Here is a 16453-nt window from a genome sequence, read left to right on the forward strand (position 1 = left end):
TGCGTGTATATAGGTTTTTATTCCAGAATCATTTACAAGATCTTTCTCTGATGAAAGAAAAGAACCCTACCCTACTGGGTTTTGATATCACAAAGGTTCTAAACAACAAAATAGTCAATATATTATATATCTTTCTCAGTTAGCATTCTACAAATATTACCTTTATCAGAAAAAGAAGCTGAGGTGGGTGATTAATTAAAATATATTATGCATCACCAGTATTCTGTAACTGATGGGCTAAGGTATAGTATAAAAGCTATTTCTTCCAGACACAAACAATTCATTCACAAACATATATTGTCACTGATACAAACTCACAAGCAATCTGTGGTGGGAAGAGAAGGGGAAAAAAAAATATAATAAACCCCTAAAATTTTGCTTCAAAATTAAAATTCTAAGTATGCATGTGTGGGGAAAGATATGTAAATGCTTAAGTCAGTCGTAATTTTTAAAATGTTCGGTTCCAAGACTGATTGTCCGGTTTTAAGTTTGATGAATTTTCACTTTTCACACTAGAGTAACAAATGAAAATACAAAATGAGTACAATATAAATTTCTAACAGATGTCAACCTAGACATCGGTTATATATACAAATGATAAGATATTACTAAAACAGTAGGTTTCCACAATTACTTAAAAAAAGCCTACTGAAGTTTTAGATACAATATTTCTGAACTCGGTATATAAAGGGACCAATAAAACATCCTACTTGCTGTGCTGCTGGATTCTCCATTAATTTTAATGAACATTTTATGTAATTCTCAGGTTGGATCAGTTGACATGATATATGACAAGGCTAGACCATTAAATTATAGACATAATCCATACTACAGGCTTCTATGCAGTTTCCATCAGGCCACTTTTACTAAGACTATGTCAAAAGATAGCCAAAATGACATGCAGTGGCAGGAATCAGGAAATCACAAAGTGAACTTAATCACTTGGCCATGCCTGTGGTCACTTTATCTTCTAACTTACCATCCTCCTCAGCAAAGTAGTAATGTTATTAATAAGTTTCAAAATTTGGCACAAAGTCAGCAGTTTTTGAAGGGAAGATGGAAGCTGATTACATCAACCCCAGTAATCTGATGGTGGTTATTTTATCAACCTCAATGGAATGAAAGGCAAAGTGAACCTTGGTGGAATTTAAACTCAAAACAAAGACAGACAGAATGTTACTATGTATTGTGTCCAGTGTCCAAATGATTCAGCCATCTCACAATCTTGAGTAACAATGATAATAATAGCGATTTCTAACATAGTTACAAAGACAAGTTTATGAAATGTTAGAGTTAATTTCAGTTGATGTCTGTACAAGACATGATCTTACGAGACGAGAGTTATAAACCAGCTATAAGTGGGTATGAATTGAGAATATATGGCGACAAGATTAAATACTGTGAGATATTTAGTCCAGTATACTATTGGTTCTGTCAATCCACTATTCTTACTAACAATAATTTCCAACATCAGCACAAAGACACAAATATTAGAGTTGGGTACAATGGTTAGTTAGACTCCCATATTTGGCTACTATTTAATAATTACCCCGGAACATGAAAGACCAAGTCAACCTAAACCATAACTTGATACTGCAAGTACTACTATTTTCACTAATTCACGGCTCATAATAATGATTTTTAGCAGAGTAAAGCCAAAAATTTTGAAGAGGGGCTAGTCAGTTAAGCCATCTCAATACCTGATGGATATTTTATTTTATCAATCCCAGAAAGGAAAAGTTGACTTTAGAGGGATTTGAACTCAGAGAATAAAGAATTGGAGCAAATACCACAAGGTATATTGTCCAATGTTCTGACAATCCACAGTCCTTACTTTTAATTATGATAATAATAAAAAGCAGCAGCATAGCAATCTCCTGAAAATACATATTAAAAATATAAGTTACAAATTTCCAATGTGATCTCTTTTCGAACAACACACACTTGCACCATTAAGATAGTCCTGATCCAATTTTTACTCAATTGAATTAAGTAACAAACATAATATTGGGTATATTTAAACTGATAATCAATATAAAAATGCCACAAAAAAGTAAACAAATGCATGGCAATTACCTGTATTTATCCCCCCCACCCATAATTTTCTCGTTATTCAAATACCTATATCAGTATTTAGTTTAAATACACAAAATATATTCTCTGATGAATGAAAGTCTTAAAATCGTTTATTAATGTGTGTGATTTGTTCAGAAAGGCTTTTTGATCACAAAAGACAATGTCAGGTGCAAAAATATTGTAAATTTTCCTCTAAAACTATTTCAGTGCAGATATCTGCTATACCTGGATTGTGACCATGAGATGAACATCACATTCATATATAACAGAGAGAGAAAAAAAAAGGGAATAAATATGATTATATATAAATAGTATCGTTGCTAGACATTATTTGTTATATAGCCAGTTCACAACATGATCTGGATAAGAAGGACAATCACAAGCTAATGCAACACGACATTAGGATTCAGTAATAACTAGCAAAAGGTGGGTATCAGAAAGTAAAGAATATGTATATCACAGCTAGACAGCATGAGATGGAACTTTGATAGGCTTTAATGCATCCACTTGCCAAGCCCGGATGTTTTCAAGAGCTTCATTTAATTTGTTGCACCATAAAATGCGTTCTTCTTTGGTGTCTGCAGATAACATATGTCTGAAAATAGAGGAGTCAAATTTTAATTTTCTCAGAATAATCTAAATAGATATTTATACATAGTCTTTTAATGAAAGTATTGTGTGTGCAAACATAAAAACAGAGAGAGAGAGAAATTCAGATATGAAATAAGACTGGTTAATACATACCTGATTGTAGCCATTGTGTGATGTTTTCGAGTGACCAATGTGTCTTCTTCTCCAGCCCGAAGTGGTCTTACAGTACACATCTCAAATGTGTTTGGTCGAGCACAGATATCTCGTGAGATTAGCCCAACTTTCTCAGTGATACATCTCTTTAGGTCAATGTAACCAATAGGATCCTGGAGATAAAAAAACATTTTTATACGAACAGCTTTGTTTGATTGTTACAATGAATTCTGGAACACATAGCTGTTAAGTACAGTTTGAAAGACGAGTACTCTTCTATAACACCAATAACATGTTCTTGAAGACAAGAGTTTCGTTAGCTAACAAACAGATCAGGTCTAAGAAATTCAACATGGTTCATCTCAGTATTGTTAAGTAGCTATTTTGCTATTCTGTCTATGGTTAAGAACAGTACTTAGAGCAAGTATCTTCAACAACTAACACTTCAGATCAATCCAAACCTTGTGAATGAATTCAGAAGACATGAAATGTATAGAAGGCTGTTGGATAGAACTGCACCTGTATTTCAAAGACCCAGCCTTATTACACACTGTCTCGTGTTGGCTCTGCTGGACATTTACATTATATCACATACAGCCACATATTTAAGGAATAAATAAACTGGGAAACTCCAGTTTGAAACCAACACGAGATCAAGAACTAATTAAAGCAATGCCAAAATAACAATATATCTATATATATAAAACTGTAGTTGTGTGAGTGTTTGTCCCCTTCGATTTAGATTCCTAACTACTCCCACATTTTGCGGTGCAGTTTAACCAAATTCGGGTATCTTATAGTCGTGATTCATATCGAGCCCGTCTGGGTATTAGCGCGCATCTACGATGAGTCTACGATTTTAAAAATAATTTAACATAATTTTTTATTCCATTTTAATGCATAATTTTTCGTATGTTGATGGCGGCGGAGTTGGCGTCCATGGTCACATCTGCACCTGTTTGCTTCTCCCCCTTCTTCCCTCCCTTGTGAAGCTGTGGGGAAGGGAGTGTAAGGAAATCAACGTCGTAAAGCGTTGTCAAGGAGACCAGCGTTCTTTGAGAACGACTTCATGGCTTGAAGACACCAAAACAGAAATGGCTAAGAAAGCCCGAATTGGCATCTATAAGGGAAGTAACTCTCTAAAAATGCTTATATAGTTATTTCCCTTACAAACCCGAGCAACGCCGGGCGATACTGCTAGTATATACATATATATATATATAATTCTGCTTAGGCATAGCCATACTAATGGCCTGGCATTAAAACTCAATATATATATGCTTCAGAAAAAAAAGCGTCAGTTGAGTACGGAGCAGTAATAAGAGATTAGATAAATGACATGGAAATAATAAATTATGTCATGAACTTCAATAGCATACAACTGTTTCTGCTATAAGATGCAATGCATTCATAACTGAGTGTTTGTGTATCACTCTTTAGCAGTGGTTCTCAACCTGTGGTCTGTGGATCCTTGGTGGTCTGCTAAGGTAGTACTGGGGGTCCGTGAACTAAATTCAAAATTTCATACACACACACAAGGATAGGCATATTAAAAGAGGTCCATGAGGAAAATGCATTTAAATAAATGGGGTCCTTGGTAGTGACAAAGTTGGGAACCACTGCTCTATAGCTTCAGAGTTTCAAAAATGAAGTGCAGTTTCATTTGGGAAAGCATTACCATCAGAAAAAGCATAAATATATGTAGTAAATGAAGGAGTTGGGATCCTTGTGTATGATTGTTTTCCAACTCTCATAAATGTATTCTTTTACACTTTCTCATTGTTTTGGATTCTATCATTTTCTCTCTAACTCCATTCCCAAGTGTATTCTTACTCATTTTTTGACTTATTTATATTAGTGTAGAAACTCCATTTGGTGTACAAGATTGCAAGCTATGGACACATAAGAGGTGCAGCAGTATCACTGGAAGACTAACAGAGAAAGTAGTCTTTACATGTAGCAGATATGCAGGTACATCAAACATCAGGAAAGTACAAAAAGTAGACTCCCTCAAAAGTCAAGGGGGATCCTTAGTAAGTAGTAGTAGTAGACAGTTTCCATTACTTAGGCAACCAAGTTAGTAGTTGGGGTGATTGTTCCAAAAGCATAGCTACTAGAACAGGTTGGGCAAAGTTCAGAGAGCTACTACCTCTGTTAGTAACGAAGGGCCTCTTCGTCAGAGTGAAAGGCAGATTGTGTATAAACAGACATGTGAGACGTGGGCTGTGACTACTGAGGATATGCAAAGGCTTGAAAGAAATGAAGCCAGTATGCTCTGCTGGATGGGTAACATCAGTGCGCATATACAACATTTTGTCTGATGCATGAACAATTCTGCCAGCTCTCCACCTTTAATAATAATTAAAAAGGTATAACAAATTCAATACTTCCCCTTAGCAACATTTCAAATGTAGTCATTATCAAATTTATATTCACTTTCCATGCTGGAATGAGCAGAACAGTTCATGATCCGAGTCATTTTTTAGTGGGGAGCCACTGCTCTCACAGACTGGTGCTCATGTATGTAATTTTGGCTTGGTTTTTACAATTAAGATGCCCTTCTATCACCAACCCCATTCACTTTACAGAACATACCAAATACATTTTCTCATGTTATCAGTACAAGCTAATAAGACCTTGGTAAAATACGATTAAAAGAGTTCAACCTTACGGTAGAAGTAAAAATCACAAAAATCAAATAGAATAATTGACTAGCTAAGACTACTCTGAGGAAATCATAAGAACTTAAAACGAAGAAAAATCAGTTACCTTTCTGTTTTCATCATCTGGATATTTCCAATATTTCATTTTGTTTCCAGAAAGAACACACCAACGCCTATGCCAGGCACCTAACCCACTTACATCTTCAAACATAGTCTGGAAATGAAATTGATTAAAAAACAAAAAGAAAAAAAATATTACACAATTCTGTAATATTAGGCATTTGCATAAACTTTTCTTAAATCTAGATCAAAAAAACAACCTTTTAGCATTTAAACTGGCCATATCCAGTAAAAATATTCCGTTTTGGGTTCAAACTAAAAAAGGTAAAAAAAAGTAAAGTTCCCTCTTAGTTCATACCAACTCATAAGGGCTGGTTTCCAACGCATATAGATTCCTCACTTGGACAGGACACCAGTCTGTTGCAGGAATACTTACTTCTGTCAGCTGAGTGGATTGGAGCAACGTGAAATGAAATTTTTGTTCAAGAACACAACACATTGCCTGGTCCAGGAATCAAAACCACAATCTTCTGATCATGAGTCCAACACCATAACCACATGCGTACACATGTTCAAACTGGCAAGATTTGGCCTCTCACTCCTATCCTACAATGTCATTTTAAGAGTAAACAATCACACCAATGAAATCTCAAAGCTACATGATAATGCATAATTAACTCAAAAACATGTAAATTTATAAGCATTACATTTGACAGAATCTGAATGCTGAAAGGTTCTGTTGGGGCAAGTGAAATCGAAATTGAGCCAAATTTGATGACTGGCACCTGTGCCAGTGGAGCGCTAACAGCTCCATCCAAGCGGGATCACTGCCAGAGCAGCTGTCTGGCTTCCGTGCCGGTGGCACATAAAAAGCAGCATTTGAATGTGATCATTACCAGCGTTGCCTTACTGGCACGTGAACAAAACATTTGAGTGAGGTCGTTGCCAGTGCTGCTGGACTGACTCCTGTGCAGGGGGCACGTAAAAAAACACCATTGTGAGCGTGGCCATTGGCAGCACCGCTAGACTGACCCTCCTGCCGGTGGCACGTAAAAGCACTCACGACACTCTCGGAGTGGTTGACGTTAGGAAGGGCATCCAGCTGTAGAAACTCTGCCAGATCTGATTGGAGCCTGGCGCAGCCAACTGGTTCACCAGTCCTCAGTCAAATCGTCCAACCCAAGCTAGCATGGAAAGCGGACGTTAAATGATGATGATTTTAGACCTATACGTAAAATATTGTAGTTTAGGTCCAAGTCAGCTCAAATGTAATCATTTTGTCAAGTTTCCAATGTTTCTAGGTCTCCATTATCTAACAAGCATTTTTTTAAAAAGCAGACTACAATTTGAATTAGACTAGGTTATTATGTCTCATAGCATTCCTATTTTAATTAGTTGAGAAAAATTATCAAAATAAATTGAGATCTAGTGATTACTAATGACAGATGTTTCTGAAAGCATGTTTTAATACTGTTTTACAATTGTTATAATGCTTGGTTATGATACACCTTATATCATTTGAAGCCCTCATCATTATTAATCCAGTTTAAATATCAGGAGACAGAATTTGTAATTCATGCTTACTTGATAAAAGGGATCCTACATCAAAGATTTCTTGAATAAAAAAAAATTATGTAAAGAAACTAATACAATTATTTCAACTGATGTTAAAAGAAAAAAAAGCTATATTTTACTTTTGTAACAATAACTATTTTTCTACTGAAAATGCTGTTTAATTAACAAGATAGATTCAGAATTGGAAAGGTCTCTTTTGTTTGATAAGGTCCTCTTTAACCCTTTAGCAATCAGATTATTCTGCCAGATGGTTTGAATTAATCAGGAATTATCTTCTAACTTCATGATTTTGATTATTTGAGAGTTTATTTTTAGAATAACATTGTAAGATAGGTGTGAGAGGCCAGATCTGGCCAGTATGAACATAAAACAAGTAGAATATTTGGGCTGGATATGGCTTGTTTAAACACTAATGGGTTAATAAATAAATAAATGGCTCAACAAATCAACTTACCAGAAAGCCACTCTCACTAACATTGGTTTCCATGTTGCATTTCATACGGAGATAAATAGATCCTATCAAAGGGGCATCATAAGGAACCTGATGAAGAGAAACAAAAATTTAGAAATTTCAAAATTAACAATCATTAGCTAATATTTTTTTCCCTTTTTAAATTGAAACATGAGCAGTATTAACCCTACTGATCCTAAGTAGACATGAAAGTGAACCACCTGTTTACATCCTTTTAACCTTTATGCATTCATAAAGTTACTGGAAATAGATACCAGATTCTTTGGGAATATTATAAAATACACAAGATTGGTGGATGGTAGAATTGTTCACTGCTAAACAAAATACCATGTGAAAATTTTATATCTCCTAAATTGATTTTAAACCCCAACGGCTGGAGTTTACTTTTCACTTTTTTGTGAAGGTTGATACAAGTACTAGTGTAGGAGCTCGCTTTAGCCCTGCATAACCGAGATTCGAAACCAAATCTATACACTTGTTGCTTGTCAGAAGACTGTCTGATTTCTTTCTCATTAATCTCCCAGCATGGAGATAAAACAATAGAATCAGACAGTCGTATGACAAGCAACAAGTGTGTAGATTTGGTTTTGAATCTCAGTTAGGCAGGACTAAGCAAGCTCCTACACTAGTAAAATACTGGATTGAATGTAATCAACTTGTATTCTGACCATAACCTAAATTTGTGGTTTTAAGTCAAAACACTAGAAATCTACATTATGTAATAAGACTGATATTTAATTGTAGTCTTTTAAATTGGTCAAAAGAGAGAGTGTCCATGGCCATTGCAAGTTCTCCCAGACTGATGACACCAGTGGTAAATGAGGTTCAAGTTAAATACTGGGGGTAAAAATGTGAGTGAAGAAGTTATTCCAGGAGGCCAATATTTTGGAGGGGAATGAATGGATCAAGTATTTAGTGCATTATTCAAGTAAGACACAGTAAGAATGATAGGAAGAGAGACAGGTAGAGTAAGCAGGCCTGGGTGGCAAAGATATGTAGTTGGCTAATTTAGAGAAGTAGAGGCCAATAGAGTAATAGAAAAGGCTTACTCGGTCCATAGTGAAGCTATTTTTATCAATATTTGACATTTTCAGAGTGGTAGACCAGGTGAGAGTAAAGCTGCTGCTGTGAATCGAAGTAGGACCTGCTGGGTTGCTGGAAACTGAAAGAAGAAAAATGTATTGAAATAAGCCAGTAATAAACCTCACTAGGGTTATGAACTACAGACATCAATCACCACCACGGTCATCATCATCATAATGCATGTATGTTTTCTATGCCAGCCTGAGTTGACTTGGTCATCACAGCCTGAGCTGGTCCTTGTGTGAAGTTACTGTTCTATTAGGTATGGCCTAGGGACCACATTGTCTGTTTCATTCCGTAGGTTTTCTGCAGCTGGATGTCCTTCCTAACAAAACCACTTTACAAAGTGTATTAGATGCTTTGAAATATTTTTTATGGCACCAGCACTAGAGAGGTTGCCATCTCAACAAATCAAGACTAAAGGTCAAAACCTCCACATATCAATAACCACTTTGTAGAGTATACTGGGAGCATTTTTTTGAGACATCAGGACTAGACGGGTTATGTCAATACCAAAACTAAAAGGTTCTCTTAACCCTGTCTTTTCGTTACATTCAAATCCTACATTAGCCCTTCACATGTTCTCAAGGTGGAACATAACTGCTTCCTCTAGTCTGCCTGACTAACCAAAGAACAGGTCTCATCAGATCTGTTCTTCGATTCATATTTTAGAAAACCAGCCACTGCCACATCCATGCAAATGTAAAAAAAATTTATTCCAAAACAAAAATTATGCAAGCAATTAACCAAATATTAAATACTAGATTTACTAGTATTAGTAACAGTCATGACTGTGATAAGGGAGTTTGCTTCTTAAATATATAAGTTCAGGTTCAGTCCCACAGTATGACACTTTTAGCAAATGCCTTCTACTGTAGTCCTAGGCTAACGAAAGCCTTGTGAGTGGATTTGATGGATAGAAACTGAAAGAAACCTGTTGTGTGTTCCTCCTTGACATTGTTGTAATAGTTGTAAATGAGTTTCATCATCATACAAGTAATGTCATTCATTTCCAACCTTCTATCACATATGAAAGCGCAGGAGTGGCTGTGTGGTAAGTAGCTTGCTTACCAACCACATGGTTCTGAGTTCAGTCCCACTGCGTGGCACTTTGGGCAAGTGTTTTCTACTATAGCCTTGGGCCGACCAAAGCCTTGTGAGTGGATTTGGTGGACGGAAACTGAAAGAAGCCTGTCGTGTATATATATATATATATGCGTGTGTATGTGAATGTTTGCGTCTCTGTGTTTGTCCCCCCCGACATCGCTTGATAACCGATGCTGGTGTGTTCACCTCCCCGTAACTTAGCGGTTTGGCAAAAGAGACCGATAGAATAAGTACTAGGCTTACAAAGAATAAGTCCTGGGGTCGATTTGCACGACTAAAGGTGGTGCTCCTACATGACCACAGTCAAATGACTGAAACAAGTAAAAGACAGTAAGAGTATATCTGATCATATTACTTTGTTTTGAAACAAAAGTTGATCAGCAACAGGATGGGGATCCAGCCATAGAAAATCTGGCTCAACAAATTTTATCTGACTCACTGAAACGTGGAAAAGTGGATATCAAAATAATGATGATGTTGATAATTTTAGGACAAGTGTTCTCAGCAGACTAGAGTTGATACCAAGTTTAAATTCCTGAAAGTAACTATTAATATTACAACTCATTTCTCCTCCACTGATAATCCAAAGCTAACTGAATTTTTATCTTAATCCTATGGTAGCATGATCAAATAATATGGATATTTTTCCTAGTGTTAATCATTGAACCATAAAGCAGAATGGAAGTGTGTTAGGCAAACTGAATAGTAAGATTTGAATTTAACTAAGTAGTCATCTCAGTGACAAAAAGAAAAAAAAAACCCAAAACATTTATTTGCAACCAATATGACTTACCTGGTAATATAGGTGGTGCCTTACATTTCTTGCTCTTTTTCTTTTTGCAGCTTCTATCTTTTGACAATTTCTGTGATACAAGATATTTCAATTAAATTCCAAAACTATAATGAAAAATCTAAAATGAAATTAAATAATTCCCCCATAATTTATTTAGCAAAATATTAACCCTTTCATTACCAACCCAGCTGAAACTGGCTCTGAGTACAAATGTCTTGTTTTCATAAGTTTTGAATTGAAATCTTCCACCAAACTTTAGTCACAATTTATGTTCCTAACACTAACTGAATGATAACTGAGTTATTTTACTAAATTCTATGTTATATTTAAAGTAATTGAAAGAAACACAGAGCATCTCAAAATAAATACAACAGCTGATGTATTTTTATCAATAGGTCTAGCACACTCACTGTTGAAATCAATAAAATATATGATTCTAGATACAAGGAAATAAAATTTTCTTTTCCACTTCACAATGTACATTAGCTTTTAAACCTATATTTTGTTTAACACAAAGATCAAGTTTTGAAATTCAAAATTAATATCTAATTTCACTAATTCAAAAGACTTTTCTTTTGAGCACAATAATAAATCTGCTTCAATGTTATTTCACTATTCAAACTATCAGGTACACCAATACAATTTGAACATATAAAACATGTTTTTTTTTATAAAACAGAGTTATTTGCATTTACAAGTCACTTAAAGTCCTTTAGTTAGTATAATACATTTAGCATACTATTAATTTGATTTTATTCCATATATTCATTTAACAATAGAAAAGTAGAAAAAAATAATTATGAATTTTCTTGGAAAAGATTAATGACATACTGGTTTCTTGAGTAGAGAAATAAGAAATTAATAAAACAGACCTAATCCAAATTTTTCTCTTTACCAAATAATCAATGATTGAAAAGAGAAAGCAAAATGTAGTTTTACAAATCAGCAGTCAACTAAGTGACAAACTGGTTTTGTATGTAGAAGAGTTGTCACAATTTTTGAGATATGTAAGAGGAAGGAGTATGTGCCACAGGAAATTAAGACAAAATATGGAATCAGCTAAAAAGAGTTTTTGCAAAAGCAATAATAGAAAAAAATTTTGTTAGCAATCCTAACCATTTCATAGAGCTCCAAAGTAACTTGAAATTTTGATGTAATATCTGTCATTTTTATCATGTTTGGAAAGTCCAAACTTCCTCTGACCATTGGATCATGTGTTGACATAAGCTGAGTGGTAAACACCTGAGGACCATTACGGAGGAGTATAACATAGTAGAAAACATTCAGATCTGAAGAGAGACGAAAATATAAAAAGAAATAGATAGGGGTATCAAATAATTCAAATGTAAAGAAATAATAAAACTGATGTCAAATCTCAGGACAATACCATTTATTGCAATAGTTCAAAAGAAATTATTTACCCCAACAGTACTAATTGATACAGATTTAAAACTTTAAAAATAAGTATTTATCTTCATTATTGAAATGTCCCCTTTCTCATGCCTGTATGGGCAAAAAGAAATTTAAAGCTGATTTTCTATGACTAGATACCCTTTCTGCTGTCAACCCCCATCTGTTCCCAAGTAAGGGAATATTTTTTGTAGTCCTTCAAGCATAACAGCACACTGGCCAAACATGTTGCTACAGAAGTTTGCAAAGAAATGACACAGCATATATATTATAGGGACATTCAGTTTTCAGCTAGCTAAGGATGTCAAGACAAGACAAACACACACACAAGCATACATGTACATGCACACACACATACAGTACATGTGCATATGTGCACACACACTCATATACATACAGACTTCTTTTAGTTTCCATCTATGAAATCCACTCCAAAAGTATTTGGCCCAGGGCTATAGTAGTTGCCTAAGGTGGGTGCAATGGGATTGAACCTGAAGCCACTTGGTTGTGAAGTGATCTTCTTAAGCACACAACCAGGTAAAATTGTAAAAATACACATTTAACCCATTGTTAGTGCACCACTGAAGTATTCCAAAGTATCATTTTGGATGGGTTCCTTGAAGGATGGAAAGATTTAAACTAGACGTGACTGTGTGGTAAGAAGCTTGCTTCCCAATTACATGGTTCCAGGTTCAGTCCCACAGCAAGACACTGTGGGAAAGTGTCTTCTACTATAGATTGGGACTGACCAAATATTTGTGAGTGGATTTGGTAGCCAGAAACTGAAATAAGTCTATCGTATATAAATATGTGTGTGTGTTTGTCTGCCTCCCCCATCACCTCTTGACAACTGGTATTGGTGTGTTAATGTCCTCCTAACTTAGTGGTTTAGCAAAAGAGACTGATATAATAAGTACCAGGCTTAAAAAATAAGTACCGGGGTTAATTCATTAGACAAAAATATTGAAGGTGGTGCTCCTGCATGTCTACAGTCAAATGATTGAAACCAGTGAAAGAATAATCAAGCTATCAAAGTTCTCTTTTAGCATTCTTATTACTCTGTCAAATACAATGCTTGTTTATTCACATTATTTTTAATAAATCGTTAATCAGTAAAAATGATTAAAAAAAAAAAGTGTAAAATATAGTTTTACAAATCAGTAGTCAGCTAGGTGACAGACTGGTTTTGTATGTAGAAGTGATGTCACAAATTTCCCTGAGAAATGTGAGGAGGAAGGAGCATGTACCACAGGGAGTTGGGATAAAATAAGGAACCAGCAAAAAAAATTTTTTGCGAAAGCAATATTAGAAAAAAAATATGTTAGCAATCCTAAACATTTCATAGAACTCTAAAGTAACTTGAAATTTTGAGATTTTGATGATGTGATTGTTTATTCTTAGAATGATATTGTAGGGTAGGTGTGTGACATGCCAGATCTGACCAGTTTGAATGTACAACAGGTAGAATATTTGGTCTGGGTACGGCCGGTTTAAATTGTAATGGGTTAAGTATCTCTACCAAGGACTTAATACTACATTGTTTATAAAATGTGAAATATTGCTCACTAAGTTAGTTTATTATATTACTTAATTATGTAACTGTTTTATTGACAAGAAAGGATTTTTAAAAAGTGGTCTAAATACTTAGTGTACTAGCTTTCAAATATATTGTGTTTAACCATTTTGATACCGACCTGTCTGAGGCTGCTATGGTTTTATGATAGAAAATTCTGTTTTTAGGTACATATAAGTATCAGTACTTTATAAAACCTTTTGTGAAGTTATATGCCAAACACCCGCTTAATGATGAAGAAGATAGTTATTTAAGTAAATTTCTCCAAATACTTTATTTTAAAAATTGGAGCAGAAAGTATTTTGTTGGAAATATGGTCAGCATATGGAGTTAGCATATCAAACTGAAAAGTTGAAGTTGGAAGACATAAAAGACAAAATGGTTCATGCCACTATTTGAAGGATAAGAATAAATGTAAATAAACTTAATTTCAAAAGCAATTTATGGAAGTGACTACTTCACTATAAGATTAATGTACTTGTGTTCTACACTGTAGTCTATGACAAAACTCTTGCAAGAGAAATAACTTTCTCAGCAAAGACAAAGGGTATGTTATAGACGAAAGCAAACAAACTTGACTGCCTACCATACACTGTGCTCAGTCTGCTGACAAAGTCTTTTTTCAATGGTAGTCGGATGTCACTTATAGCCAAAGTTCCTTTAGTGCCAGGCCCAAAAGGATTCAAGCAGTTCGAAGTTTTCAAACGCTGAATTTCTTCTAAATATGCTCGGCGCTTCTGACCTGAAATATGAAAACAAACACCATAATACAGTTTTTCTAAGCCCTACAAAAGAAGTCAGAAGGCTAGGCCTCTAACCAGGCCTTTTGCAGCCCCCAGCTCCCTTGTATATAAAAAAAGACATGATCACACTTGCTTGACATTTATAATTAACATTCATCAATGCTGTCTTTTTTTTTTTTGTTTCTTATTCAATAATGGAATTGTTCCAAAGCAAGCATGAAAGCATGTTGTCTAGTGGTTAGGTTGTTGCAATCATGAAAGATTGCAGTTTCAATATATGGACCAAGTGGCACATGGTGTTCGTGGGCTAAATACATCATTTCATGTCGCTCCAGTCCACTCAGCTGTAAATGAGTAACCCTGCAACGGTGTCCCATTCAGGGAAAATGTTGCAACCTCATCCCTCTCAGTCACTTATACACCACAGAAACCAGGTAATCATTCCTAAGAGTCCCAGGACTCAAAGCAGTAATGTCCAAGGATCATTACCGTCAAAGCAAGTGTGCTCACTGGTTAAAAAATACATAGAGAGTCAACAAAAGAAGTGGATATTTAATGAACATACAGGCAATTAAAAGTAACTTGTGGCATTCCACTTGCTGGGCCGAACCACTGAAATTGGAGCCTTCAGTGCAGCACTGATTTAGTGCATTGCTGGTTTGCAAAATTACAGTCTGTTCAAGGGATACCTGATTACTGAGTTGCTAAAATAAAAGAAAAAGAAAAAAAAAAGATTATAGAATAGATGTTTAACTCTTTAGCATTTAGATTACTCTGTCAAATGTAATGTTTATTTATTCACATTGTTTTGCATTAATCATGCATTATATTGTAGCTTTGTGATTTCAGTGATGTGAGTATATATTTTAACAAAGACATTGTTGGGCAGGTGTGAGAGGCTAGATCTGACCAGTTAGAATGTAAAACTGGTAGAAAATTTGGGGTTAGATATGGTTGATTTAAATGGAGAAAAGTCAAATTACCATTTACATACAACTTACACCAGAAGTCATTTGGTCAGTTGTCATGTGAAGGTAATAATTTTGCACCCTATAACAGGAATGGATGCGTGTGATTAAGAAGCTTATTTCCCAAGCACAGGGCTTTGGAGTCAGCCCTACTATGTGGTTCCTTGGGATGACCAAAACCTACTGAGCATCTTCAGATTTGGTTGATGGAAACTGAAAGAAGTCCATCATACACATATATAAATAGTGTAATAATAGTCAATATAAATTTTTGATTGGTTGGCTGGTTTTCTACAGTCACATTTTACATCATATAGTGAAAGGATGAGAAAATAAAAGAGAGTTAACATAAGAGATGCAGCATGAATACACATTCTAAGCTTGGTGGCAGACAATGAGTAAGTGAACATCTCACACATACACACACACACAGTGGGTCAGTATGAATTTTCATAATATTAAATCAAAATGGAGGATAATAAGTTTTTAATATTTTTTTTTTAATTCACAATTTACAACTTCAGTGAACAAAGAGTTTGCTGTTCCAATCATTATAAAAACTTCCAATAACAAAATGCATCAACTAACCTTTATCCTTTCTAATATACTCTTACGACTATCCTCCTTCGGAGTCTCTCTTTCCAGTTCTTCTTCACTGCTCATAGGACGGCTATTTCGTACAATTTTTTGAACAGGTGTAGTGTTGTTACTGAATCTGTTAATTAATAATTAGTGTATCAGAATTAATAGATAAAAGATGGCAATTATTGACAGAGAGTATTATAAATTCATCATTATTTAACGTCTGTTTCCCATGCTGGCATGAATTGGATGATTTGACAGGGAACCCAGCAAGGTTGCATCAGGCTCCGATGTCGTCTTTGGCATGGTTTCTATGGCTAGATAACCTTCCTAATACCAAGCACTTTACATAGTGTACTGGGTGATTTTTACATGCTACTGGCACTTGTAACGTTGCCATGAAAATTTGCAAGGCATAAAAGCTTTATGCTTTTATTAGAAATGATGGCACTGGACTGGTTGAATAGTTAAAGCATCAGACAAGTATTTACTCTAGCTCTTTAAATTGTAAGTTCAAACTTTTCCTTCCCAAAGTTGAGAGAAAAAGTATATTAATATCAGGTGCAGGCATGGGGCTGTGTGGTAAGAAGTTTGCTCCCCAACC

General features: G+C 35.1%; 1 protein-coding gene across 2 annotated transcripts in view; it reads right to left on the minus strand.

Annotated features, from left to right (window-relative positions):
- The window catches only part of LOC115216844 (anillin), a 41977-nt gene continuing 25524 nt past the window's right edge, over positions 1-16453 (minus strand). For both annotated transcript variants that reach the window (XM_029786421.2, XM_036503134.1), the window contains exons 10-19: positions 15856-15982; positions 14865-15003; positions 14143-14298; positions 11690-11862; positions 10574-10643; positions 8640-8752; positions 7573-7659; positions 5590-5697; positions 2821-2993; positions 1-2671 (exon numbers count right to left, since the gene is read on the minus strand). In XM_029786421.2, coding sequence (XP_029642281.1) covers positions 2539-2671; positions 2821-2993; positions 5590-5697; positions 7573-7659; positions 8640-8752; positions 10574-10643; positions 11690-11862; positions 14143-14298; positions 14865-15003; positions 15856-15982 — 1279 coding nt within the window. In that variant the 3' untranslated portion in view covers positions 1-2538. The remainder of the gene's footprint in view (positions 2672-2820; positions 2994-5589; positions 5698-7572; positions 7660-8639; positions 8753-10573; positions 10644-11689; positions 11863-14142; positions 14299-14864; positions 15004-15855; positions 15983-16453) is intronic.

This window comes from Octopus sinensis, linkage group LG1, assembly GCF_006345805.1.
Source record: "Octopus sinensis linkage group LG1, ASM634580v1, whole genome shotgun sequence".
In the NCBI taxonomy this organism is placed as follows: Eukaryota; Metazoa; Mollusca; class Cephalopoda; order Octopoda; family Octopodidae; genus Octopus; species Octopus sinensis.